This window comes from Tasmannia lanceolata, unplaced genomic scaffold (genome assembly GCF_043159265.1).
Source record: "Tasmannia lanceolata isolate RefF3 unplaced genomic scaffold, GAP_Taslan_0.1 ptg000005l, whole genome shotgun sequence".
NCBI lineage: Eukaryota > Viridiplantae > Streptophyta > Magnoliopsida > Canellales > Winteraceae > Tasmannia > Tasmannia lanceolata.
Window position 1 is genome coordinate 8,204,188 of NW_027518682.1, and position 26,406 is coordinate 8,230,593.

General features: G+C 37.9%; 2 protein-coding genes across 4 annotated transcripts; one reads left to right on the forward strand and one right to left on the reverse strand.

The window, feature by feature from the left end:
* Positions 1 to 1,931: 1,931 nt before the first annotated feature.
* Positions 1,932 to 16,912, forward strand: LOC143877346 (Pentapeptide repeat-containing protein). Of its 3 annotated transcripts, XR_013250602.1 has the most exons (9): positions 1,932 to 2,165; positions 2,728 to 2,890; positions 3,017 to 3,046; positions 4,359 to 4,465; positions 10,907 to 10,941; positions 12,693 to 12,821; positions 16,121 to 16,241; positions 16,365 to 16,501; positions 16,570 to 16,708. XR_013250602.1 is itself a non-coding variant. In XM_077379348.1 (7 exons), exons 1-7 carry the CDS (start codon positions 2,024 to 2,026, stop codon positions 16,759 to 16,761), a joined length of 798 nt encoding a protein of 265 aa, XP_077235463.1. In that variant the 5' UTR covers positions 1,940 to 2,023; the 3' UTR covers positions 16,762 to 16,912. The 3 variants fall into 3 exon arrangements, 1 of the variants encoding a protein (XP_077235463.1); XR_013250603.1 differs by lacking the exon at positions 16,365 to 16,501; XM_077379348.1 differs by lacking the exons at positions 16,121 to 16,241; positions 16,365 to 16,501 and having other exon boundaries at positions 1,940 to 2,165; positions 16,570 to 16,912.
* On the reverse strand, positions 16,797 to 24,521 carry LOC143877348 (Golgi SNAP receptor complex member 1-2-like). The gene is made up of 6 exons (XM_077379349.1): positions 24,156 to 24,521; positions 20,605 to 20,801; positions 19,326 to 19,415; positions 19,164 to 19,232; positions 17,174 to 17,303; positions 16,797 to 17,088 (listed from the first exon to the last, which is right to left on the reverse strand). Exons 1-6 carry the CDS (start codon positions 24,298 to 24,300, stop codon positions 16,991 to 16,993), a joined length of 729 nt encoding a protein of 242 aa, XP_077235464.1. The 5' UTR covers positions 24,301 to 24,521; the 3' UTR covers positions 16,797 to 16,990.
* Between the last annotated feature and the right edge of the window lie 1,885 nt (positions 24,522 to 26,406).

Genomic DNA, 26,406 nt, shown 5'->3' on the forward strand with positions numbered 1-26,406 from the left:
TGATATTTAATGCGGCCTGTCTGATACTTGGCTTTCGACAAAGCACGTCTCCAACCATTTTTATCTTCGTCTGCAATACATGTACGAGTTAACTAGCGGCCTCCAGGTACATGTCATGCACATAAAAGAAATTGAAGTTGGACAGTCACATGGAACGAAGGAAAATAAACAAAACATCAAGGCCGCTGATACTAGCGCTACCATGTTTTAATAATTGCACAAACTCAGCTTGTCTTTTCCTTTTAGTGGGCTTCTCAAAGCGTTTTTGTGAGCTGTAATAACTTTTGACAGCTGTGTAAAGTTTGAGAGCTATGGCAAAAGGGGAATATGTCTAGATAAAATTGATTGATATCTTGTTTCATGACGTGCACAATAAGACAGAGAGTTTAGATATGTTGTGTAAAGTTTTTCTTCTACTGAAATTACCACAATATCCCTACATCAAGGTCAAATTTTCAAATTAAAATCAAGAGACCTTTGCTGGCCGGATACAGCCAACCCTAGCCGGAGTCTGTATGCCTAGAACATGAACAAAACTTGGCTCCTGCCTGGGTTGGAGGAACAAGACTTGCTGATAGACGGGTTTGAGGCAATTTTTATTCCCTGGAAACTATGCTTTCAGAGGAAAATCTGGCAGTGAACGACCGACCACCTTTATAAAAACTTCTACAGATGGGAGGGTTAGGATCATAGTATGGAAATATTTTTGAGGCACCACCCAACAAATGGTTTGGATCATCCTATGGAGTGGCCAACACATCATACAATACAGATAAGGCAACACATTATATAAAACAGAGAAACCCAAAGCAGCAAGTTGATCCCAAAGCAGCAAGTTGAATCCACTAAGCAGAGGGATCACTTTCCAACACAAAACAGAGAAACCCAAACTCGAGATAATTAAGTTCACAGCCAAATTACGTCCATTCTATAAAACCTATTCAACATTCGATCAAAGCCGTACAAGACAATGATTATCAAGGCTCAAATGCAAAGACGGATGATGAAGGGAGTGAAGAGGACACTAGATCAGAGGACTACTCCGACCTTGAAGAGGTTTCCTCACTAGAATCCTCCTCAGAAAAGGAGGATGATCAGACAAACACAAAGAAACTCCAAAAAAGAATGTATCCTGGGTGAATGAACTTAAACAAGTCCACCTGATCTCAGTCAAGCATGAGGATAGTGGTGGAGAAGAGACTCCAGAACTTTAGGAATGAAAAGAATCATGACAGGAAATTCACAAGAAAAATTGGCCAAAACGCTCACACAGAGCCCAATTTACCCCTTCAAAATTAGCTAATTATATAATTCACAAGCATTGAACATTTTGATCTCTTAGGCTCAGTGTTTGCTGCTCATGTGTGCTGAGCCTTGGTTCTCCCTCTCTCGCATGTTCTGAGTTAGGATTATTTTTGTGCTATTATTGTATCATCTTTCTCTTTATCAAATAAATCAATAGGGGTCCCCACTAAACCCCAGCTTACTTGGAAAAAAAAATCATATAAAATCACCTGCCTTTACTATGCTTTCTTCTTTTGCATTGACCTATTCGTGAAGTTTTCAAAGCAAAGCAAAACGCTGAAGGGGGGTGAATTTATCCGTTCTGTTTTCACACGCTTGTTGGATCAAATACGGGCGCCCTGAATACGACATACCAACGCGCATACACCATGTAAAACTCCTTAAAGTACCTCAAACGTCTGGTGGTGTTTTGAGAAACGGGATCCCGTTCAGAAGATAAAGACGATGGTAAATATGACCGAAGATTTTGGGTATTTTCACCCAATTTGTTCTTTCCTATTGCGCATGTGTCACATCAGATTGACATCGTCTTCTTTCTTTTTCTTTTTTTCAAACGAAATCCCGTTTTGCAAACATTTTATACTTATTAAATGGCACACGTTTGTAATGAGGAAATGTGATAAGGATGGGACCATCTCCCACGTGTGCCATTCCTCGTCTCGTCTCCTCCTCACAAACCTCTTTTTCATTCTTCCGAAAACTGAAATCACTTGACTCCATGGCATTCTCTTCTGTACTGCCACTATCCACACAGAACACACCACTCTCTTTTTCGTCTTGTGTTTTTCGTCCTCTGCGACTTCCCTCAAGGCCACGTTGTGTTGTCTGCTGTTCATCAGGAAGCAATCGCAGTACTCCAGGTAAGTGATTTTCAATCCATTGCTTCTGTTTTATTCTCTATCAATCTGTAAAATCAATAATCACAACAGCACGCATTTGTACAAGCAAAAATAAACAGCATGTACAACTCAGATCTCCTTCGGTTGATTCTACAAAAGAAATGTACGTCTCCTGGCTCATGCCTACTAAACCCTAATTATTCGGTAGAAGGTCTGTATTATAATTAGGTCTGTGAAAACCCTAATTAGGCAAAAGAAGGTCATAATGAAGTCTGTGAAAACCCTAATCAGGCAAAACTCTGTGAAAACCCTAATTAGGCAAAAAAAAAAGGGTCATAGTGAAGTCTGTGAAAGCCCTATTTAGGCAAAATCTGTGGAAACCCCCTAATTAGGCAAAAAAGGAGGTCATTCTAACACAGACTTTCCACCGAATTATTAGGGTTTTCTAGGCATGAGCCATGAGACGGGCATTATTTCTTTTATAGAACCAACCCTAAGAGATCTGAATTGTACATGTTCTTTATTTTTTCCCTTCTGTTGGTAAAGAAAAATTCACTAGCAGATAACAGTTTTGAAAATGCAGAAGCGAAGAAATGGCAAACTGTGGTTTCAACAGCATTAGCGAGTGTTGTTATTGGATTTAGCTCTGGAATGCCTGCCATGGCCGATCTCAATAAGTTTGAAGCAGACATACGAGGTGAATTCGGGATTGGCTCAGCGGCACAATACGGTTCTGCTGATCTCAGGTCCTGTTTCTCCTCCATCTTGCATCTATCACTTTATCTTATCTTATATTTTATTTAGATGTTTGAAAATATTAGGGTTATGAGAATTATACCTGATCTTTTTTTTCCTTTTCCTTTTTTGAGCAGGAAGGCAGTCCATGTCAATGAAAACTTAAGGTCATACTTTTGCTCTGTTGCTTTGTACATATTGTTTTCAATATATTTTCTTTGGCTGATGATACAGTTGATCGATTAACTAGCAGTTTGGGATAGAACATTATTGAAGCCAATGGCCGAATTAGAAACCTTTACTCCTTGTTTGTTTTGGATTTTGAGAACTGATTGTGAGTCCAAAAGTGTTTGTGGGACTCAAAATTAAATGTAAATTTGAGTCCAATAATCAGATTTGGACTCACAATGGGTTCCCAAAATACAGGAAGAAAAACAGGTCTTATTGTTACTGAAAAATGTAATATAATGTGCATGGCATCAGTCATTAATCAGCCAAAAAAGAGAAGGAAACGAAAGGCGCTCACTCAAGAATGAATCTGTTAATTTAAAGTGGTAAACTGCATTTATGGATGTAACTCATAACCAGTACGCTAGAGTTGGAAATTAGAAAATGATGACATCAGCTCTGTGAATAAAATGTTACACTGAAGAATCATATAATTTTAACTCCTACCAATAGAAGTAGGAGCACTCCTTCTAACGTCCAAGTTGTTTTGTTAAGATGTAAAGTTAGGTTTAGTATCTTTATCTATATTTCTTATGAATTCATAACAACTTTCTTTATGGTGTTCAGTTTTATAGAGAATGAGTATCAGTTTTGTAGAGATATCAGTCGATGTTTCAAAAGTTTGTCTTCTAGTTTTTAGAAAGTGTAAGACATTAAAGACTAGGAGACTGCATAATATGGGCATTATCCATGAGTTTATCTACCCTGTGTTTTAGAAGAAATGGAGAAATGCAGATTTATTGCTTAAGTAAGTTAGACGTATCATCTGTTAGTGAATATAGTTCCAACTTGGAGACTTTGTGCTATCCATCTACTTTTCTATTAAAAAGCCTGGGCAATTGATGATGATGAGGTATCATTTGTAGCTGGCCGTCCTTTCTTGTAGTGTCCCAAAATTTCTTTTTATTACCATCTGTCACAGTTAGGGTCAACGTAGTTATGATCAAGTGAAACATATGCTATGCTGCTTCTTTTAAATGCATATTCGTTGATTAAATGATTAACGTGTCACATGGGTGAGTTGTCTGATTAGGTCCTCTGAACTCTTAGCTAACAATTAAGCAAATGAGAATATTTCCCAGCCCTGAAAACATAATCAGTACACATGCAAATATCTCATTCATATGAATCACCCCAGCATCAGCATTTGGGTTGTTGTATGGTTTTTCTTGTACAATGACATTTTTCGGCCCATGTTTCTTCAGTGTGTACGGTGACAATGTTTCTGATCAGTGTAATATTTTTATACAGACGAGCCAACTTCACATCTGCTGATATGAGGGAATCTGACTTCAGTGGTTCCACATTCAATGGTGCTTATCTCGAGAAGGCTGTTGCATATAAGGCAAACTTTTCTGGTAAATCTGCTTACCCTAAAATTACACAACTATTTCACATGATCTGATAAAAGTCAAAATTGTGTTCAGTGCTGCTACCATATCTTAAATGTGCTAGTTTCTCCGTTACAGTAGAAGTTGTGGACCTTGTGGTTCAGTGAGGCTCCTGATGTGCAGACTAATGCCTATATTACTCTCTGTTATACGCAAGGTTTAATTTTCAATAGATATAACTTGTGATGCATGCACCGAACACCTAGAAATCTAAGAGTTGTCAAGATGGATTTCATGATTCGTACAGCAAAGGACTGCCAAAATGGTGAACAGAAATGTAAACCAATGTTAGATTTAGGTGTCAAAAGGAATGTGCTAAAATGGTTGACGGAATTGTGAACCCATGTAAAATTTTGGTGTATGTGCTAAAAGTTTGGGACAAAAGGCGTAGTTTACTTGAATTGAGTTTGCTAAAAGTAAGCATAGAAAAACAAATTTTTGATCATGTTTTTGTCAAGAATGTTCTTATGGGTTGGGCATTTCCCACCATTGTAGGCTAGAAATATGGACAGTAGCATGTTTCTCAGTTTTGTATCTTTTGAGAAGCCATTTAGTGTTTAGCTAACACAATTTATTACTTAACTCACCCCTTAAATATGTATCTATATGTAGCGTAAACATACAAGGGTGGGAGCATGGTTTTAAATTTTCACCGAAACTAACACGAAAGCGATCTAAATGTTACCATTTCTATCCCCACCGAACCTGAAACCGAAATGACCAATATGCATGAACCAAATCATAAGTGTAATAGTGGTATGCCATATCAATATGTATTACATAATTATATTTATATAAATTGCATGTGAAATGTGGTGCATGTATTTTGTATAAATATTTAAATGAATTACGTGTTAAATTCGGTATGTATTAAATTAGCATACATGCGCGACAGTGTGTGTAACTAGGTTTTCAATGTTTTTAAATCATTGTAGATTGTTGTCTTGCTTATGTGGCAGTTTATAAGTGTGTATTTGTGTTTCTTATAGCATTTCATGAAGGTTTTTTTTTTGAATGGTGCATTTCATGAAATTTCATCTTTAAATTTTATCATTTGCATATGCTTCCATGATTTTACAGGATATCCGCCGAAATTTCAAACCGAAACCGAAACATTTCCATTTCCATTTCCATTTCCATGGAGACCGAAACTGAAATTTAGAAACTTAGGTGGGAGTTTTTCTTACACATTCTAGTGCACAATTTGGAGGGGAAAATAGAAAATCGTGATGAGTAATTGCTCATTATAGTTTTTTTGGGAGCAACTGCTACCTTACATGAAGTTGATTATTCTTCTTCAGCGAAGATATCTAAAGATACTGTAGAACCGTCTGCTGTGGTTCCTGCGTTTGTTTTTCCTCGGCGTTGCTTCCATAGTTCTGGTGGTATTGCTCCAGGGAGTGCTAGGCACATTCCTGCACTGTTGTCTATGTAAGCATGGAGATGATATCTCTCATACCCTTTAAATTTCTATTCAGTACTTATATAAGTGCTGTTTGGGGATGTAGAGATTGCCTTGATGGCTCTTCTTCTTCGTTAGTGATTGATTTTGCTTGTTCAATTAAGCAGCAATCACTAAATCGTTTTATGTCTGGTTCTATAGGAGAAAGATCTGGTTTTGAGGATAAAAACCCATCATTCACGATGCTGTAAGCTTGTTTTAAGCGTACTGAATAGTAGGTATTTCCATCATCTCCTTGTAGACTGATGCTAAGTCAGGATTTTGGCAAATCAGGCTTTGATAGCTTGCAGGCTACTGAACTTTGAGATAATTCAGTAGTCTCTATCACTTCAGGACAGTGATAGAGACTACTGAATTATCGTAGTCTTAAACCTATGCCTGCCCAATATTCAGGCCTTGATCACCGAATTATCTTAGATAGTGATAGAGACTACAATAATTCAGTAAACATCTACAAGATGTTTCAGCTGTTCTTTTGAGATCATTATCGTGAACAGTGAGACTGCTGAATTTGTTGGTTTTGAATGATTGGAAACACAAGTGATTACATTAGTCAGGGACTTTTTGGGGAAGATCCCCTAAAGAGGACTACTCATACATGACTTAATAAACTAAGAAAGCTTAAAATCTTATATGGCAACAGAGTAATGAAATCTTTCTCTAGAAAAGTCCTCCTTCAAGAGGAGTGCGATATTTTCTGAATAAGTTTTCGAATGCCATATAAAGACAACTAGGTCTCAATATATAGAGACAGACTTCAAATGACTCAAAACTAAAATAAAGTAAAAGATAAGATCCAAATAATGCTAGCCTGGAAAAACTGAGCGCATTATTGCGGGAAGACGCAAAAAGTAAATGCACATGGACGCAGACTTTAATCTTTTTTGTGAGAGAGGCATTTATTCCTTTTACAAGATGATATACAACTTTAACTAAAGTTTATTCAAACTTGTCATAATGGAGGCAGGAATCTTATACTTCCATCATGTTTTCGAGATTGTGTCTGCCAACGCTGTCCAGATCATTGTAGAAATTAATATCATCTTCGTCGTCTTCTTCACCAGGAAATCTTTATCACGGTGTGGTTCTCCAAGTCGACCAACTGTAGGGCCACCCGTTCTGTATCTTTCCCTGAGAGATTTCTTGACCTCAATAGATCGGGTTTGTTGAACTTTGGGTAAGTCCATAAGTCATAACCATCAACATACATGGAATTCCTGCATTTACTAATATAATAGAAAAGAACCGTCTTTTCTGCTCGTGGGGACGTTTGACTAGAGCTAGATCCAATTTCTTGAGGGTTGGATGCCTTGTGGTTTTTTATGCGTTTTCCCACGCTTGACTTGCTCAATGAGCTTTGCTTCTCAGAAACAGTAAGTTTGGAACCTGATTTGTCTTTTAGCATGAAAGCCATTTCTCGTGTGAAAGAAACAGATAATCTCATTATCTTTGGTATGTTGATTGGTTTTGCTTGTTCAATCCGCTTTATATTTACTTTAGTTAAAGTTGTATGTCGTCTTGTGAAAGGAGTAAATGTCTCTCTCACAAAAGAGATTAAAGTCTTCATCCATGTCAGACAACATTTACTCTTTGCGTCTTCCAGTGATAATGCGCTCAGCTTTTCCAGGCTAGCATTATTCGGATCTTATCTTTTACTTTGTTTTAGTTTTGAGTCATTTGAAGTCCATCTCAATATATTGAGACCTAGTTGTCTTTGTATGACATTCGAAAACTTATTCAGAAAACATCCCACTCCTCTTGAAGGAAGACTTTTCTGGAGAAAGCTTTCATTGCTCTCTTGCCTGTAAGATTTTTATTAAGTCATGGGTGAGTAGTCCTCTTTAGGGGATCTTCCCCAAAAGAGTCCCTGAGTACTAAAATCACTTCTGTTTCCAATCATTCAATGAAAACCCTAAGTATGGTTTTGTCTTTAAAACTGCCTTTTAATCTGCCGGACTTGTATGAAAATTGGTTTTACAACAGGTTTTGTCTTCGAAAAACGTTATCTTACAAATCTTCCCGAGCCTCTGTTTGCTATTTTTGCTGGTCACACTCTGAAATAGATGATGTTGTCCAAAGACCCCGAAGATCATAAAGTCGCAATGAACGTTGCCTTTTAGCTGGGAGGGCGTGTTGGCATACGCAAAAGCAAACCTTAGAAGTTGTTAAGGTCTGTCACAACATCTGAAATAAGAGTGTCTTACCGATTAATGAGTAAATTATGAATGGGATTGTGGTAAGCAACTACCTTAAGAAGGAATTTGTTTAAAAGGTGTTTTAAACAAATTCAGTAGTCTCTATCACTGTCCACGATAATTAGCTCAAAATGGGACTTATACGGACTTCAAATGATTCAAAATCAAAACAAACTACAAGATAAGATCCGAATAATGCTAGCCTTGAAAAGCTGAGCGCATTATCGTGGGAAGACGCAAAGAGTAAATGCCGTTAGACATGAATGCAGACTTTAATCTCTTTTTTTAGAGAGGCATTTATTCCTTTCACAAGATGTCATACAACTTAAACTAAAGTAAATAAAAAGCGGATTTTTTTTAATGGTTAATGATTAACACTTTTCTTTAAATATAAAGCAGAATCGAACAGGCAAAACCAATCAAAAATCAAAACAATGAGATGAACGAAAAGTTAGTCAAATATCGCTCAGGCAAATTCAATGGAGCAGAGTGTAACTACTCTACCGTTGAAAAAGAAATTCTAGCTGTTATGAGAACCATACAACGATCTGAGATATTTCTTAATGACCATTTTATCATAAGAACAGATTGTAAATATTTTGTTGGTTTTAAGAAAATATTTATTGACAAAGCAAATGATGGTTGTTGATCCTTTCAACTAGAGGTTTTACCTCAGTGACTAACTGGAGTATTTGTTTTGCTGATTTCTAAATCTGATTGTCTAGGTATTATGTTCTAACCTCAGTTGGTTTGGGGTTATCTGGGTCAAACTCTAGAGTTTTGATAATTCTCTCGATTTTGGATGTTCTTTGATCTAGTCGTTTGATAACTTGTTGAGAGTTTATTTTGTCAGATTCTAAAACTTGGTCAAGTACAGAATTGACAATAGTTTTAAGTCTCTCTTCTTGAGAACTTTGTACTCAGACAAGGATTTCTTTACTAACTCAAGGTCGCTTTTGAGATAGTCAAGATTTTCAGATATCCTCTTTGGGATATGATGAGACTACTGCTAGACTCAAGTTCATATCAGCACCACCCGAATGGATTAGAGACAACAAAGAAATCATCCAAGCCATCCATTACATCAGAATCCTTCAAAAGTTACTGCAAAGGATCACTCACCTAATTTAGGAGTTCTTTGTTTACCTCCAAATGAATTCTTTACATATAGGAAAAGGTTTTAAGGACTTAACTAGAGACTTGGCTTTTAGATGTTCCTTTTAGATTTTTTTTTTTTTTGGATAAAGAAGCGGTATTTGGTGTAGGGGGGGCTTGTCAGTTTAGTATCTTACCCCATTTCAATACTTAAAATTCCACTGGCATTGTGCATAAATTGGGTAGGATTCAGCAGGATCTACTACAGGAAGGGAGAAAATCGGTCCACATATTGCATTTGCAAGTTGGAGGATGTTCACAAACGCAAGATTGTGATAATAGACAGGCATAGGGAGAACTGAGAGAAAAACTAAGTAATTTCCAGAAAGTATTGTTGAGATTTGGGAAAGCTGAAGCATTGTCGAGGAAGGTGATATAGGAAATATGGAAAATAGAAAGTGATTGAAATTTTGATAGGATAAGCAAGGGGAGGGACTCGGGAGCTTTGGGTTCTATTTGTAAGGTGAGTGTAAACTTAGATAGTGGGTATGGGTGGGAGATCGACTGAAATTTTGAGAAGCCCTCAAAGGAAAAGATATTTTGGGTTTACTTCTAAAAAGAACGTTGAGACCGAAGGGAGTCATCCTTGCGGACTTTTTTTTATTTTCTTGATGAAATTTACATTCCAAAGGAAGGAGCCAGATGGAGGAACTTGGATACGAGACAATCACGGGGCAGTTCCTGCTAGATCCTTGGTAAGTTGGTATGTTGACTGGGAAGGGAGTTGGACACTCGCCTTGCGATGGTTCCCAAAAGCTTTTGAACTTATCTCTTTAAACTAGATTTTATGTATCCAAATTTCTTGGACACGGAATTTTCAAATATCGTATACTTACTGATATTTCCTAAATGTTTTTAAGAAGGCCTTAATAGTGCTTCAAATGAAGGATTCTATTGATGAAGATGCCATTTTTCCTGCTCCAGTAGTTCTATCTGGAAAGTAACAATTTTACTGGTGAAAATGGAAGTTGGAATCTTGGAGTAGGTCCTTGGAATTTCTAGACTCTTAGATAACATTTGCACCACTAGATAGTCAAGGCATTTTACTATTGCAAATCGAAATCAGCGCACTTTTATGGTGCTTCACTTTCTTCCCAAGTTCTGAAGGGCACATGCACTGAGAAGAGATGAGATTCCTACATTCCTTCCATTTTACTTTATTTCATATACCTTCTGCTAGTTATGCAACACCCTTTTTATGAAACTAAAGCTGTGTAACATTTAAAAGGGAAAAATCAAAGTTCTTATCATGTTGTTGTCTCTACTCTGTACTCACACATCTGACAGTTTCTTTTGGAATTCCTTGTACCTTAATGCTACCTTCTTTTCCTGTTTCTTTTGGTTTTCTTTGCTCCAAAACTTATTTCCATTTCCATTTCACATGCTACATTGACACAATATGTCAGCATATAAATTGAACTTGATACTGCATTGCAAATATCATCTCTACATAATTTCATCTCTGGCAGTTTTAATTGTGTGCTTTTCTGGCCCTTGGGCAACTACTTACTAGAAATATTCCTATCGTTTTGTATTTGAAGTATTTCCAATATAAGTAGTCACTAATATTTCTGTTTTTGCTGTCATCTCATATAGGTGCAGATTTGAGTGACACATTGATGGATCGCATGGTAAAGCATGCCAACTGTTTTGTAGCTCCATAACATTTTAATGTAATTCAGTTCAGATAGTATACTACTTCATATCTTATTAGCATTTAGCATGCTAATCAGATACGATACATTGAACATGCAAACACATTTCATGGATTTGGTGGTGTTCATGAAATAATAATAAGGCCGTTCTCTACTAGTCTTATGCCTTGGAGAACCGCTCTGACCTCCACCTTATTAGAGTTAGTTGATCCTTGTGGGTCCTTAGCAAAACCCATGCTGTAGTCCCATTTCCATCTCTAAGAATGCCGCCAACCCTTGTTGGGCCAAGGTTGCCAATACTTTCCAGTTTCCATACTATTCGATAGCCACATCATAATCTGTTAATTTTCTTGCAAGCACTCATCATACCTATTATCAAACTCATCAGGTCCATACTCAGTCAAAAACTTATTGCTTAAGCATCCAAAGCCACCTTTACAAATTTAGCCTAGTGAACATAGTCGAGTTCATTCAAGTTCACAAACGCAAGTCTTAATCACGGCATCTCTTTGAGATTGGATATGCTAGGTTTACTATGACAGACCAGGAAGGAAGAATATAATTCCTTAAATCTAACAATAGTGTACTGTGTCTATGTGCGGATGAAACCCATTCATGAATATACGGTAAACAATAATGATAAATCTGCATGTAATACCAGATTTATCACATGCAGTAGATGAGGAGAATTCTTATCATTAAAGGTGGTTGGCCACTGAAGCCTTAAAACATGATCATTGGGCAAGCTTCCACAGTCCTTCGAACAGATCATCCACCAATAGGGTAGGATCCTATCACCATTTCCTCTTTAATTTGGCCTAATGAAAGAGGAACAAGGCGCCATTCAAAAAAAAAAAAAAAAAAGCGAAAGAGGAACAGGGCCTATTGTATACATGGGTCATTTAGACCAACGAAGAAATGTGTGTCTATCAACATTCTCCTTTTGGTTATTGGATCTGCCTCTGTCTCTTTGGAGATAACAGGATGGATATTTATGGAGAGCAGTGTATTTTACTGCATCATCATTCAAAAGAAAATGTATTTTACTTCATCCAAATTCCAGCCTGACTGTCAAAACACTAAAAAGTAAAAACTTTGGAGGGATGTGAAAGCCTGAAGAATGGAGTTACATTTGGATGCTAAATTTCACTGAAAAACTTCTAATGCATGTGATATAAATGGAATGAGAATGTTGAATAGTGCAGGTTCTTCTCATGGGAATTGCACATGCCTTTCCAGTTGCCAAACTATCACTAATTAATCCTTAAGCATCCCAAGCATGAAGTTTTGTCATGAAGCACATCTCATATTATTTCTGTACATATGGGAGAATATATTGTGGAGAACCAAGCTAATTTTCTCATTTACTATTCTAGGTAACACTCTCTGGTACTGAAACTAGATTATGCTCTTCTTTTCAGAAATGCAGTTGAAAAAACTAAACATGAACTACATCTTAGAAAATGTAAGCTAGGAATCCACATGAGATGACATGATCTTATTTAATGTGCCCTGCAATATAGGGAGTGCCTAAGGTGAGTTGGCCAAGCTGACCATATACTTTCGTAGGTCACTTGCTTGAGCCGTTGAGCGTAGCTGATAAGATCAAGTATGATTTGCATTACAAAGTGAAGATATTTGCATACAAATATGTAATATACGCACTGACACAGACTCATTTTGGGAAGCTTAGATTTTGGCTATTTTGAGAGTTTTTTTTTGGTCAGGTTCTTAATGAAGCTAATCTCACAAATGCTGTGCTCGTTAGATCAGTTCTCACTCGCAGTGATCTTGCTGGTGCAACCATTGAAGGTGCTGATTTCAGTGATGCTGTTTTGGACCTTCCTCAGAAACAGGTACGTGTGGGAAGATGGCATTGGCTAGTTTCTACTCTTTAATGCATTAGGAAATATATAAAAAGAGCATCAGGAAAAATCTATCAGTTATCAGATACAATATGCTTAATCATTTAGTATACAGCTAATTGCACTATTAGACTGCTTCTGTTCCTCGTGTTATAGTTTTTCCATTGGCTAATTTTCTCAATTCTTATTGCATGCCTACCTGTTGGTGTCATGTGTACCATATGTATGATGTCTATTCCTTGTTTTTCCTCATGTCATGATGCATTGGAACTTGAACTCTCCGCGTTAGTAATCTCATAAATTCTAGCTTGAAATATGTCTCTTTTTTAGTACTCTTCCAAAAATGTACTTCCTTGAAATTGGAATCAGTTGAATAAGAGTGAAAATGATATCACATGCAATGCCAAGAATAGGGTGTTAAGATGATCACTGGTTGGAGAGTGAAACATTATCTATTTTATCTATCAGGAGGAGCAGCTGTAGGCTCCCAAGACGTGCTCAAGATCCTTGTGGCTTCTTGAATGGTTTTCGTGATTTGGATTTGTATGACCACCCAAGTTCTTATTCCAGGTTCTCTGAAGGATTGTCTGCTGAGGTGGGAAAGTGTTATTGAAGTGATGATGGATAAGGGGGGCGTGTATTTGCCATGCTTCAGAGGGGTACCCCTTTCTATCATATGCCTTGATTCGGCCTGGATGTGTAACAATTCTAACCAGATTACCTAGAAACCAAAACCCTCATAGTCAAGTGATAGAGGGAGACCCTACTTGTGGGGGAGGTCTCGGGCTCTAGTCCTGCTGTTGCAAGGTTTCGGTCTGCCTGAACCAATTTATGTAACTCCCCCAACTCGATATTAAACTTACACTATGAGTTGCAAAATTTGAGCTAACATGAGACTTGGATGAGTTCTTGTTGCAAACAATCAAGCTTTTTGAATTTTGGCTAAAAAAAGTTTGAAATTTTAAAACAGAGGAAAAGAAGAAAATTCAAAGAAACTATTGCAAAATTAAAAATGTCATCACAAGCTCACACTTCACAACTTTATATTAAATAATGAACGAACCATTTAATAACATAAAAACCGTAGCCTAGTTAAGCCACTCGGTCCATCTGTTTGATAAGAAAACACATCTTCTGCCCTTTAATTTGCCACAAATGCTTTCGCCTATGTTCCTGTCTATCATGCACTTAGAATTCTTATTTGTCCATTTATAACTTCATCATTTGAAATTTCATTTCCAGCTTCAATTCTGTGACAGTGGGTAGGGAACAAGCTATCTGGCTTCTTGGATAGTCTGCACCAAGGAAGCAGGATTCGTTCCCTGGACTGGGGAATCTTGATTCCCCGGAACGCGGATCTGATTAAGGAATCAAATCGAATCCCTGAAAATTGGGAATCGCGGTTCGGATTCGTCACAACCCCGATTCCCAATTTTGGGAATCCCGATTCCCACTTTATGGGAACCCCGATTGCCAATTTTGTGAACCGTGATTCCCAGGCGAATGCCCAACGAATCTCTGGCGATACCCAACTTCCCAGCGACTCCCGACGAATCCCCGGCAACTCTCTGGCGAACCCATGATCTCCGCTCCCAACCATCCCCGTAGCCTTTGATTCCCGCCCTCGCAACCTTGGTTTGCACACTTAAATATAGAGTGCTTGGATAGTCTTTGAAGAAAAAATTCACAACTGACTTCATCACCAGTTTTCTTCTTATCTTCTATTCCTCTCGGGATTTCAGTCATTTTGGTGGAAAATGGAAGGTCATCCAACAATGCGTAAATTTTCTTCTAGAAGAAAGACTGCTTGTCGATGCAACACCAGTAGCTGACCATGATTGCCTACCAATAGCGACTAAGTGATTTAAGATGGCCCAATTACTTCTCTAACTCAACCTGTTCAAATTCTAATGCTAATTGGTTTATATCATTTTGATATCATTTTGATAGTTTTCTTATGATCTACATTTACACTTGTGTGAAGCACAAGGAAGCAAGATTCTTCCTTGGAGTGGGGAACCTTGATTCCCCAGTTCTCGAATCCGAAACGGGAATCTTCTCGAATCCCAAAAAACTGGGAATCCCGGTCCAGATTCACCAGAAACCCGATTCCCAATGGGAATCACGGTTTATGATTCCCCGGGAACATGATTCCCACTTTTGGGAACCGCGGTTTAATGTTAAGTGACATACGATTTTCTGGCGATTCCCCAGAGATTCCTTGGCGATTCGCAACTCCTCAACGATTCCTGGCGACTCTCCGGCAACTTCACGATTCCTACTTCCGACCATTCCGGGAGCCTTCGATTCTCGCTCTGGCAACCTTGGTCAAGCATCAACCCATCAGAAGATCATTTGATCTTAACTCAATACTGTCTATGCTTCAGAGTATCTGACAAATCACAAATCTATATCTGGAATATCGTTGTCAATATCTGGATTACAACGCTTTCGACGTCACCGTTTATTGCCATTTTTACAACCCCTCCTTTCTCTCAATTCTTTGGTTCGTTGTAAGGGTTATAGTATTTATTTTTTCCATGAATCTGAACGTAAAACATTCAATAGAATCTCAAAGGAACAGGAGATATGGAAGATCGTAATCGATTCTATATCCATGATCTCTAGAATTTCAATACAATTTCTCTTAGTTCTATACAGATGACATCCTAATAAGCAGTAGATCTCTTGTGTTCTTTATTTCATGTAAATCGAATGCATTATCTTGAAATCTTGATATCTCAACTCAACTCAACTAAGTCTTCATCCCAAACTAGTTGGGGTTTTTAGAAGAGTGGGAAAGTTTACGGCCGGCTGCCAACCTAATGTCAACCCTCCATTATCCTGGCTTGGGGCAGTGTGAAAAACACACGTGGAGTTTATCTTGAAATCTTGATATGAAACTCTTAAATTACTGATTTATGTTTCCTAGTAGCTGGAAGCATATCTGGAATTGTACTTCAGATAGTTTATTATTTTACCTGCTACTAGTTGTGCACATAATTTCAATGGCAGAGTATATTTTCTCCATGGTAAGAGTATATTTTACCTGTTTTAATAGTGACACTCCCTTCAAAATCCTTGTTTTGATAGTTACCACGTTTCCATGTAACAGCTCTCTTGTTTTGATAATGACGCCCACATTCATTCCACTTGCCTTTATTTTTGACAACGAACACCCATTTTTCACTCCATGTGGGACCCAGATTGCAGCCAGATAATGGAAATGATCATTCAACTCCCTTTTCCAGCATTTCCACCCCCCTTACGTTTGTCTTTGCCTGAAACAGAAGCGAGTGAAAATGCAATCATGTTCAGTTTAATTACGAGCAAATGTTGGTAGAAAAGCTGGACAAGGGAGTGGAATTTTCATTTTCCATTTAATTCCGCCTATCGGGCGACACCAGAGAGGTACCAACTACTGCATTCATACCTATCAAAATGTTATGGATGGTTCGGTTCAATTAAAATTAGTGTTGGCTGTAGCTAGTTTTCTTACTTCTTAAAATAACATCGGCTGGAAAAATTTTGTAGATTGTTATTTGATGCTCTCTTGCCTCCACAAATTGGTCAGATGTCTAGGCTTATTGGATGAGCATATCGCATTTTTCTTTGATAGGCAAACTTGAAAATTTGACAAAGTAAGGCAGATTAAGTCAAGCTTATCCAAGGTCAGAAAATCATAAGAGATTGCTATGCAGAGTCCAGTTTCATCTCCTAATTCATATATTTTCTGCAGGCTTTGTGCAAGTACGCAAGCGGGACAAACCCTGTAACAGGAGTGAGCACAAGAGCAAGTCTAGGATGTGGGAATAGCAGACGGAGCGCATATGGAAGCCCATCTTCCCCATTGCTGAGTGCCCCACCTCCAAAACTTCTTGACAGGGATGGATTCTGTGATCAAGCCACAGGTCTCTGTGATGCCAACTAGTCATAAACCCTTCAATTTGCACATACATCACAAGATAAAAGCAACACATGTACAATTTATTATTTTCCCTGTTGGCCACCAGATGATTTTGAAATTAAAAACTTACATTATATGAAATAATAATTATGGGTGGTTCTTGTTTTATTACAAATGAATTGCTGATCTAAATCTACAAAGCATCTACCTTACTCTTAACTCTTAAGATTATCGCATCTAGATCCTCATTTTGTTACTTTGAAAGCCAGTAGATAATTAGGAACAACGTGCAGGCAGCTATGACTGCAGCAAGAATGAGGGTATCTCTTGAACGCTTTCTTTTAATGGCACCTGCAAGTGCAAGAGTGGTATTAAGATCAGTTATTTCTAGAAAACATACTCTAAGGAGATGGATAAAAGTAGCCAAATGAAATACCTAAAAGGCCACGAATAATGGGAAATTTGTCACTTAGTTGCTTGACTTTCCCTTGAACATCTCCAAGCAAACCCCTTTGAGAGCCCAACACAGACCTAGTGGTTTGAGCTTGACTAATCACTTCCTCAATCTGCAAAGAGCTTGTTTGTGAAAATGTTGTGCAGCCAAGATGAAAGAAACATTATTGAAAGAGAGTAAGAAAATGCACCATGTTAGTGATTAGACCTACTGAAAAATGGACTGTTAAGCATACAGAAGCCAAGGCCAATAGGCCATCACATCGGATTAATTTGTATAATTAAAACCTGTTCACTGTAAAGAGCGAGGACAGTTGAAGTGGAAAGTTTCAGATTTGAGCAATAGATACCAATCTCTACCGTGAATTTGAAGGGCAATCTGCTTAATTTTCCAAGCAAGTCCTTCACAGCAGAGTAATGCAGGATTATTCAAGGAAATCAGTTTTGGGGACAAGCAGATTTGATTTCAGAGGTCAGCAAATTTCTGCCTGGTTGATCTATAATGCTCGGTGTTGAGACCTGGTTAACGCGAATCGGTTTTGTACCAAACATATAATGTAAGCCAATAGAGAACCAGTGAATAAAATAACCCTCAATAGTGAATATTAAACTCTCTTTTTTTTTTGAATATTAAACATTTTTAACATTGACAAACATTAAATGTGTTGTTTTTCTGCTACGTTACTTAGATATAACATGGTTTATGACATGGTGTACACTTCACACCAAAGACGGAGTATTTGGACATAGGATCTCCATGACTCTGGTGTCAAGAATGGGTGCAAACACATTGTTTGCAGGTTAATTTCTGGGAACTTCGGAGCATAAAAGGGTATCGAGTTCAATGTCAACAGCAACATACATTCCAAAATCAGATTAAACATAACATTCTAATCAGTGACAGAGTTTTCATGAAAATCAAAGCCCTTGGAATCATTCATCAAGTAGAAAATAATTCAGCCCAAACAAGTTGCATAGAAAAAGGAGATAAAGAAACAGCTAATTAATAGAAAATAAATCAGGTCTCAAACGGATATCATAAAAAATCTAACTGTGGCCCAAACAATATTAAGTGGTGGCTAGAGAATGGTAATAGGTACGGGCATCACGGTCATGCAATAACGAGTAACGGGAAGGGAACACTAATGCAAAGGGTGTAAAGAAAGAGGAGAAAGATTGGGAAACAGATGGGAAAAGAAAGAAAGGAGGACGGGATCAAAGGAGAAGGAAATATAGGGCTAGTATGTGAAAACAAAAAAGGAAACTGTACGTGGGAGTGGCATGTCGGGCCTCGTTTCGATCATCCTGCAGAGAGAGAGAGAGAGAGAGAGAGAGAGAGAGAGAGAGAGGATATCAGCCTAGAGAAATGGGGAGAGAAAATAGAGGGGAGAAATGGAAGAAAGAAGAGGGAAACAAAGAAGATGAGGGGGGAAGAAGAGAAGGCTGACAACCATGTAGATAATCAAAGACTTGCTATCACATATGAACATTTTATATGATGGTATAGCAGAAAAGGCCAAATCGCGTATTCAAAGCAATGTGCTTAACAACAGATAATGGAAAACCATGTCTAGATATTGAGAAATTCACAAATCCATTCTAAAGAACCAATGTATGTTAGAGATAGGTGTTTACTAAATATTCTCCAGAATAAAGTGACGCCCCAGCCATGCATATTGGCATCCAAATGTTGTGCAATAACAATGGTTCATACCATCAAGGGAGAACAAGAAGCTCATAATAACCACCGGTGAACACATTTGGACAAATGTGCAAGCTATTTTCAAGTCCTGACTTTTGAGACATCCTCTTTTCAAATAAGCCATAAAAACAACCAGAAAGGAACTTGATCCTTGTGCAAGAAAGATTAACGAGGAAAACAAAATATTTGACCGATTAGTCAAGAAAGCTTGGTTCATCCATATTAGAGTGTACAGCCAGAAACTATGATTATGGAGGGACTGAGATCTTACTTGACTTATGCTTCCGTGTATTGCAGCTCGCTCTCGTAATAAATGCATTCTAGGTGAATTCCCAGATGCCTAGATGAAACAAAAATAAAATAAAACTAGCTCAGATAAAACAATCAAATAGAAAAAATGGATTTTGCAATTTATAACCTGATTTTTGCTCACTTTGTATTCACTGATATCATCCCTGACAGAATTAAGAAGCTCAGCATGCTCCTTCATGGAGTTTATGTTTCCCTTTGTTCGTCTAAATTCCTATTAAAAAAACATATTTAAAGTCAACAAGAGCTATGGTGACACTTAAACAACTTATGAAACAAGAGGGTGCAGTCCTAAAGAGTGCATTAAAAGCATTAAGAAAGTGCTACTGGCCAATAGAGCACCCATTGAGAATGTTAAACTAAGCCAGCAGGAATTTCATCAAGAGAAGAATAGGAAAAGCAATTAGATAAGAAGATTGCAGAAAACCATCATGCCATAGCAGAAATTTTGTAGAATGCCTTTTCACTAAAAGGAATATGGGAAATACTATGGAATCGAATATGAATATCCGAAAGGATAATGTTGAAAATATATCAACTAGTAAAAAATAACATTTAAACCTCATAATCAGCAGCTCATTTTTCCTTTAACCCAGGGAAACTCTTGACATGCAATATTGCTTCAAAGTTCAAACCTGCTACATATCAGAATTTTCTATCTTTAGAATGCACAAGTGAAAATTCTTAAATGAGTGTGCATTGATTTGGAATAGAAGGACTGCATAGTAATTGCGTATGTGGGACATGGGACCTTACACTTCTCAACATGTGTTTTTATCTGAGATGATTCATTATTTACTTGTTTCCTTGTAGGCTAGATTTAGCTGCAAAGAGAAGATTTCAGTTCTGTGCAGGGTTCCTTATTTTTGGTTTATATAATCTGATTGTGTGAACTGGAATTAAGGCACACAACCAGAAAAAACCAAGATATGGTGTAACCTGTGTATTTCCACCGCCATAACCATGTGTTTTACGGTTTGACTTTGATGCAAGGGGTCGTAATTAAATTACATGCACAAACTCGTAATTCACCCATGATTAAGTTAATTTGCTGCAAATTTCTGGCTTAAATTTATTTCAGATTAAGATCTGCCCCTAAAAGTCCATATAAGAAAACAATAATTTAGGACTTCTCATAGACTTGATTCATCAACTTTAGCACCTGAACTTTCGATCTAGATGTAGGTATGAACAGTCTCCTCTAAAATCAGGTCTGCATAATAAATCATAGATCTCCGAAGTTTTAGATCACACAGCATAGATCTCTGAAGTTTTAGAACACATAGGACGAACTAAAACTGAAACAAAATTAACATACCTACTATAAAAAAGTACTGGTAAAAAACAAAAAATGAATTCATCATAACCAATAATAGAAGGCTGGTCGAAGTAAAAAAAACAACCTGAGTAAACTCATGAAGTATGTCCCTGTGCCTTGCCAGCTTCTGAGTAACTGAAGTGGTGGGTATCACAGACGCAGCACATCGACTCATAGAATCATTGATATCTAGCAGCTTTTCGAGCAAGGATTGGATTTCCATCTCCATGGACCTCCAAGATCTGCTAGATCCAACGGTCGGTGACCCAGTATCTGCGTAACCTAAACCAACAACATAATTGTCAAAGAGGAAGCCATTTGGCCACCCTAAACACTTAAGACTGGGAACAGAAGTGGTGACCCATATATAATAGTACCAACCACTTAGGATACACAATTATTAAACACTTAGGATACCCATGGGTCAATGACCAAGCAAAAAGGCTGACTTTCCACTTACAAATGTACAACTATTTACAGAAAGTAAGGCCCATCCTTCCATTTTTACAGGGCTGGTTGGCTATCCCCTACAGATGGCAACAATCAATGAAAAGATCATACTACAGCTTCATCATTTTGTGAGAACATATGCAATCGATACATATTTGAAATTTTTTTACATGTACTCTAATGAATCATTCTACAAGTTTGGAACTTCCAAGAGTTGAACAGTCCCTCCTTTTTTTAATGGTAAGGATGCTTTAAGTTAAATATTCAGTTATTGGCTTAGGATCTTAAGCCCGAGTTGTAGATTTTTTTCCCTTTTTTTTGTTCTTGTTGGTTTTTGGTCCTCCTTTTCTTACTATTTTTACTTTTTATCTGTTCAATAAAATAAGGTAGGAATCTTTCCTGAATGTAAGACTTCATGAGTACATCTGTCATTAAAGGGAAATAACTTATAAAAGGGCTGCTGAAGGGCACTAGTTGAAACTTGAAATCGAAAATGTGTTGAAACAACATTAAAGACATAATCAGTTCCCCCACCCATGGATAATTCCTGCTATACAACGGATGAAAAATTCTTGCAATGCAAATAAAACATATTCAGGCTAGGGAAGAGGATAACATTTTGGGGAATTTTAGGGCATGTAACTGAATATTGAACAAACCAGTGTTTAAAAATGCGGATGCAGCAAGGAATGCGGCCAAAGAAAATACTATTCAACTTGGCACGAAGCGGTCAAGTACTCGATTGACGCAGCTGAGTATTCGGTTGACGCGGTCATAATATGGGAGAGTAAGGTAAGTTTTTATTGACTCGGTAGGGCAAGTTGCGGAACGCGGATGCGGCCAAACGTGGAACACGGCCTAGTAAAAGGGAGTCGACTCGGGGAGTCGATGCGGACACGGGGGAGTTTTAAAACTATGGGACAAACAATGAAAGTGTGCGGTATAACTGGTCAAACTGGAAGCTGTTTTCAAATTCAAATGAACTTTACATCCCAAATACCAACCATAAAACTATTTACAAGCCAAGTTTCAATTTTTTGCTTCTTTCAATATATAGCTTCACTTTATTAAAAAGAGGGTAATGGAAAACATTTGAAACAGGAAGTGATAGATTGGAAAAAAAGAGTTAAAGACTTATGAAGAAACAAAGTAGAGGAGAACCACTAAACTAGGCTGGCGGAAATGTTGATGCACATAAAAAGCCATATCAAGGCAACAATAGCAACGTCAAAAAAGTGAAAAACACAGAGGAAAGTAAAACACACAACAAGTACTCAGAAAATTTGTCAATTTGTCTGGAGTGCTACTGAGGGGTCACAAGGATGAGCTTCTCTAGACAAAATATTGGCAGAGGAGACTGTAGTAAAATCTAGCAAACATGAAAACTAATAGAATCGTGATCTGAAATTATTTCAGATAATAAAATAATAAAGGGACATGCAGATTTTTTCTCACAGCCCACTGCCCATGGATGGGAAGTTTGAGTTAGTTGTTATGAGACAAGTAGCCCTCTTGTGGGCAGTTGGTTTTCATAGCTAAACCCTCTTGTTCTCTAGGTAGGACACGTCTCTCTTATGGGTGGTGGTTATAAAAAAGACAAACAACAACTTCCCTCTCATACTCTAGAGGTTAGGGAAAAGAGGGAAGAGGAAATCAAGAGAACAAAGGTAGTTATTGCAAAAATTTGAGAAAGGATATGGGGTTTGGGTTGTTTTTAGGTGAATAAAGGAACTAGTATCAAGAGGTAACTCGTCTAACCCCACTCCTAGTGAATTGCACTTCTTTCTTAAACATTGATAGTGGATTTTCTTTGCCATTATTTGGCTGTGGAGAGTTCCGATTTTTGAGGTTTTACCACCTTGAAAAATCCTTGTGTCTCTGCTGATTATTCTTTTTTACTTCTGTTTGCAGTTCTGTACTCAACAAATCAAAAGAAGGGGGCTGAATATCCAAATTAATAACCACATGATAATTACAACATTCAGAATTGACTTCCCATGCAAAAATTGTAATTGACCTCGATCGGCCTTGTTGTACAAACAAAGTTCTTAGATGCATCCACAACAGTTTCATAAATGCTCTAATAGCACAAAAAACCGCCACCTAACTAATTGCCATGGTGACAAAATCTACTGTGGAAACAAATGACCTTTTGGAAAATCAACCAAGATTACAACCAACCCTGCCTTGATGACAAAGAGAACAACTGACCCTCGCAACAGCCTATGGAAAATTCGAGAGTGTGTAAATGGAGAGGTCATTCTATCAGTGAAAAAAAAACATAATATGGAATCTCCATCAGATAAGCCCACAAAAATAGCAACCAGAAAAAAAAAATATTATTGCAACAGATAAAGGAGAGTTGATCTGATAGCTAGACTCGCTCTCTTTTATAAATCATTATAATGTTGGATCCATCAATCAAATAAAAGATCGTCCCTATGGGAAGAGCCAATTACGGAATTTCATTATATCCCTTCTAATAACGTTTCTATTTCATCTGATGCCTCATAGAGATAAATTTTGAATTCCCCTAAAATGGAGTAATACCTCAAGTCAACTATAAAGATTGAAAATCCGATGCATTAAGAGGGCGTCTGAGCACAACACCGATCTCCCACATTTGGCACCCAAAACCTCCGAATCATTGTACAAATGAATTCCTTACGGTGTAAAGGCTTGATATACGTGCCTAGATGGGTCCCATTTAGAATGGAATAAATTACTTTGTTATTTTAGAGAATAAGATCAGATTTTACTAGATGTGATATATTTAGTAGTTTGGTAGATTAGAATACTAATTTAGATTAGTATAATCTTTATTTAGTTATTTTTATATTTATCTTAAGATCTTTCTATGTTTATCTTGGAGTGCTTTATATAAGCACATGCTAGTGTAATGGAAATCAATGAATGAAGAAATTATGTTAGAATTGTGTCTTTGTGCAGAAAGGAGGATTGATCCTTCCCTCGAAGTGGATCAAGAGGCCGATCTTCCCTCTAAGAAGATCAATCAATCACGTTACGAACCGATTCGGGTTCGATGAACAACAAATTTGAACTCGATAATTAGGGTTTACCGAAACTGAAGGAAAAACAATTCAGCTGTAGCAATTGGAATGGAAATTGAAGAACAATCAAATCATGAAGAATAAAATGTAGGAGAGTAAGAGAAAATGAAGGAACCTCGTTGGGTGAATCTAGCGCCGAGTTTAGCGTAAGAAGAGAGCTTAACATCAAGATCTCCCTCGATCTTCCTCGCTTCCTTCCTCAATTCCTCCCAACCTGCTTCCTGCAACTCCAGATTCGAATCCCTCATTTCAAAATTCATCTAATGTAGTTTTTTATTTATAAAATTCTCCTTCTATGTTTTGATTAGCCGTGTTATTCGGATTCCCATTCAATAGCCAAACCAATACCCCTTCTTCTTCTTCTTCTTCCTCTCTGTTTCTTCCTCTTTCCTTCATCAATTGACACCCCCCCAAAAATCAAGCAAAAGGTTGGAGGTTTTCCTCTGGAGGAAATTCTCTCTCTCTCTCTCTCTCTCTCTCTCTCTCTCTCTGTATACGATTCTTCGTCTTTTATCACAATTCCCGCTTATATATTGCGTTGCGCTTTAACCATTTTTTTTAATCGGACGGTGTTGAGGTTACACGTTTGATGATCTAAACTGCTCATCTCGATGCCACGTGGATGGACCATGCTTGCTTTGTGGTCCGTAAGTGTATTATTTTTCCTCCATGGGCCCACAGACTTGGGTGAGCTAAATCATTCATTTATTGGGCCAGGCCCCAACGTAAACAGGGCTCCCAAGATCTTCTTTGATCCTAACCCTCCGATTTGTGGACTTGTTTATGAAGGCATTGGGCCAGGCAAAAAGTGACCCGGACCTGCGGGTCCACCCTGCCCGTAATTATCGGTTTAGTGACCGGTTGAAATTTTCCCAGCCCGTACGGGTCTAGTCAAAACTGGGCCGGGCCGCCGCGTGGACCCGCGGGTGCCCATAAAAGCCCAAAAAACCCAAATGATCGAGATTTTATATGGTTTAAGCCCTTATAGTCCTGTATTTTTAAGAAAGTATTGTACAGACCACATGATAGTATGATCTAAACCATCTATGTGATGGAACACAACATATATAAATAAGTTGTGCCCCAAAAATCATTTCCTTAGGATGATCCTAGCCCTCCGATCTATAGAGGTTTCCAAATATAATAATATACAATTCCTCCATAGATCAGAGGGCTAGGATCGTCCCATGAAAATTATTTTTTGGGCACAACCTATTTACATTATGGCCCATCACATGGACGGACTGGATCATCCTATTATATTGTGGGAATAAAAACAGCAAAAAAGAGAGAAAAAAAAAAAAAAAAGGGTGACCAGCGGATCCATCTGGCCCGTACGGTTGGGGTCCGGATTCACCAAATTATGACCTGTAAAATTCCAAGTCATTTATGACCCTGCCCGTACCACCCAGGTCCGTACGGGTGACCCGGCCCCACCCGTTTGCCAGGTCAAGAGGGCATCATCCTATGAAGAGGATTTTTGGAGCACGAGCTTATCTACGTCAGGCCCAATACATGAATGGCTTCAATAACACAAGTACCATAATAGACCTTTAAAAAACTAAGCTTGATATTGGCACTATCATGTTTTGATAACTGCCCTAAGTCATTTTGTCTTTTAAATAGTCTGTTCACACGCTAAGAACAACTTCTTCGTATTTTTTGACTTTTTTCTCAAAATAGCAAAACTACCCCTTCCTGTCACACGTGGCATGTAGTTATTAGGCGGCAGGTCTCCTTAGTCTTGACAAATATATTGCATCTCAAGAAGAAGAAAAAAAACTCCTAAAGATATCGTGATATATAGGATTCCGGAGAAAACACTTGATATGGCATATCCCGGGACTGTAGCGAAGTTTGACTTAGAGTGGAAGCATGATGTGGTCACATGAGAGTTCAGTCAAGAATGATGTTATCTTCCTCTGCAAACAACAATTAGAAACCCTAATTATTCAACCCCCCAAGCCTTCATATGCATGCGTATGTGGGTTTTAACTTGGCAGTCCAGTGACCTACGTTTTGGTTGGAGGAACGTAAAAGGTCAGAAAACACACTGATAGAAGCAAGCAAAAGGGCAAGGTCAAAATAAAAGGGACTTGATGCATGCATGGCTTTGCAAACAATTTTGTCGCTTGGAAGTTTTCTTGCTTAAAAGGGACTTCCTTTGCTTCACTACCCGACTCCTCCTCCACTTATTAGGTGTCATATAAATGAAGGGTGGGGATTTTTATCCTTGAACTTAAACCAAGAAGCGATAATTAGGTTTTTAAGTTTTTCTGTCTGTAAGTGGAGAAACGCGAACTTGAATTGAAAGTCTATACATTAGCTCTAGTTTTTTCTTACCAAGGTCTTTCTCATTCCCTCTG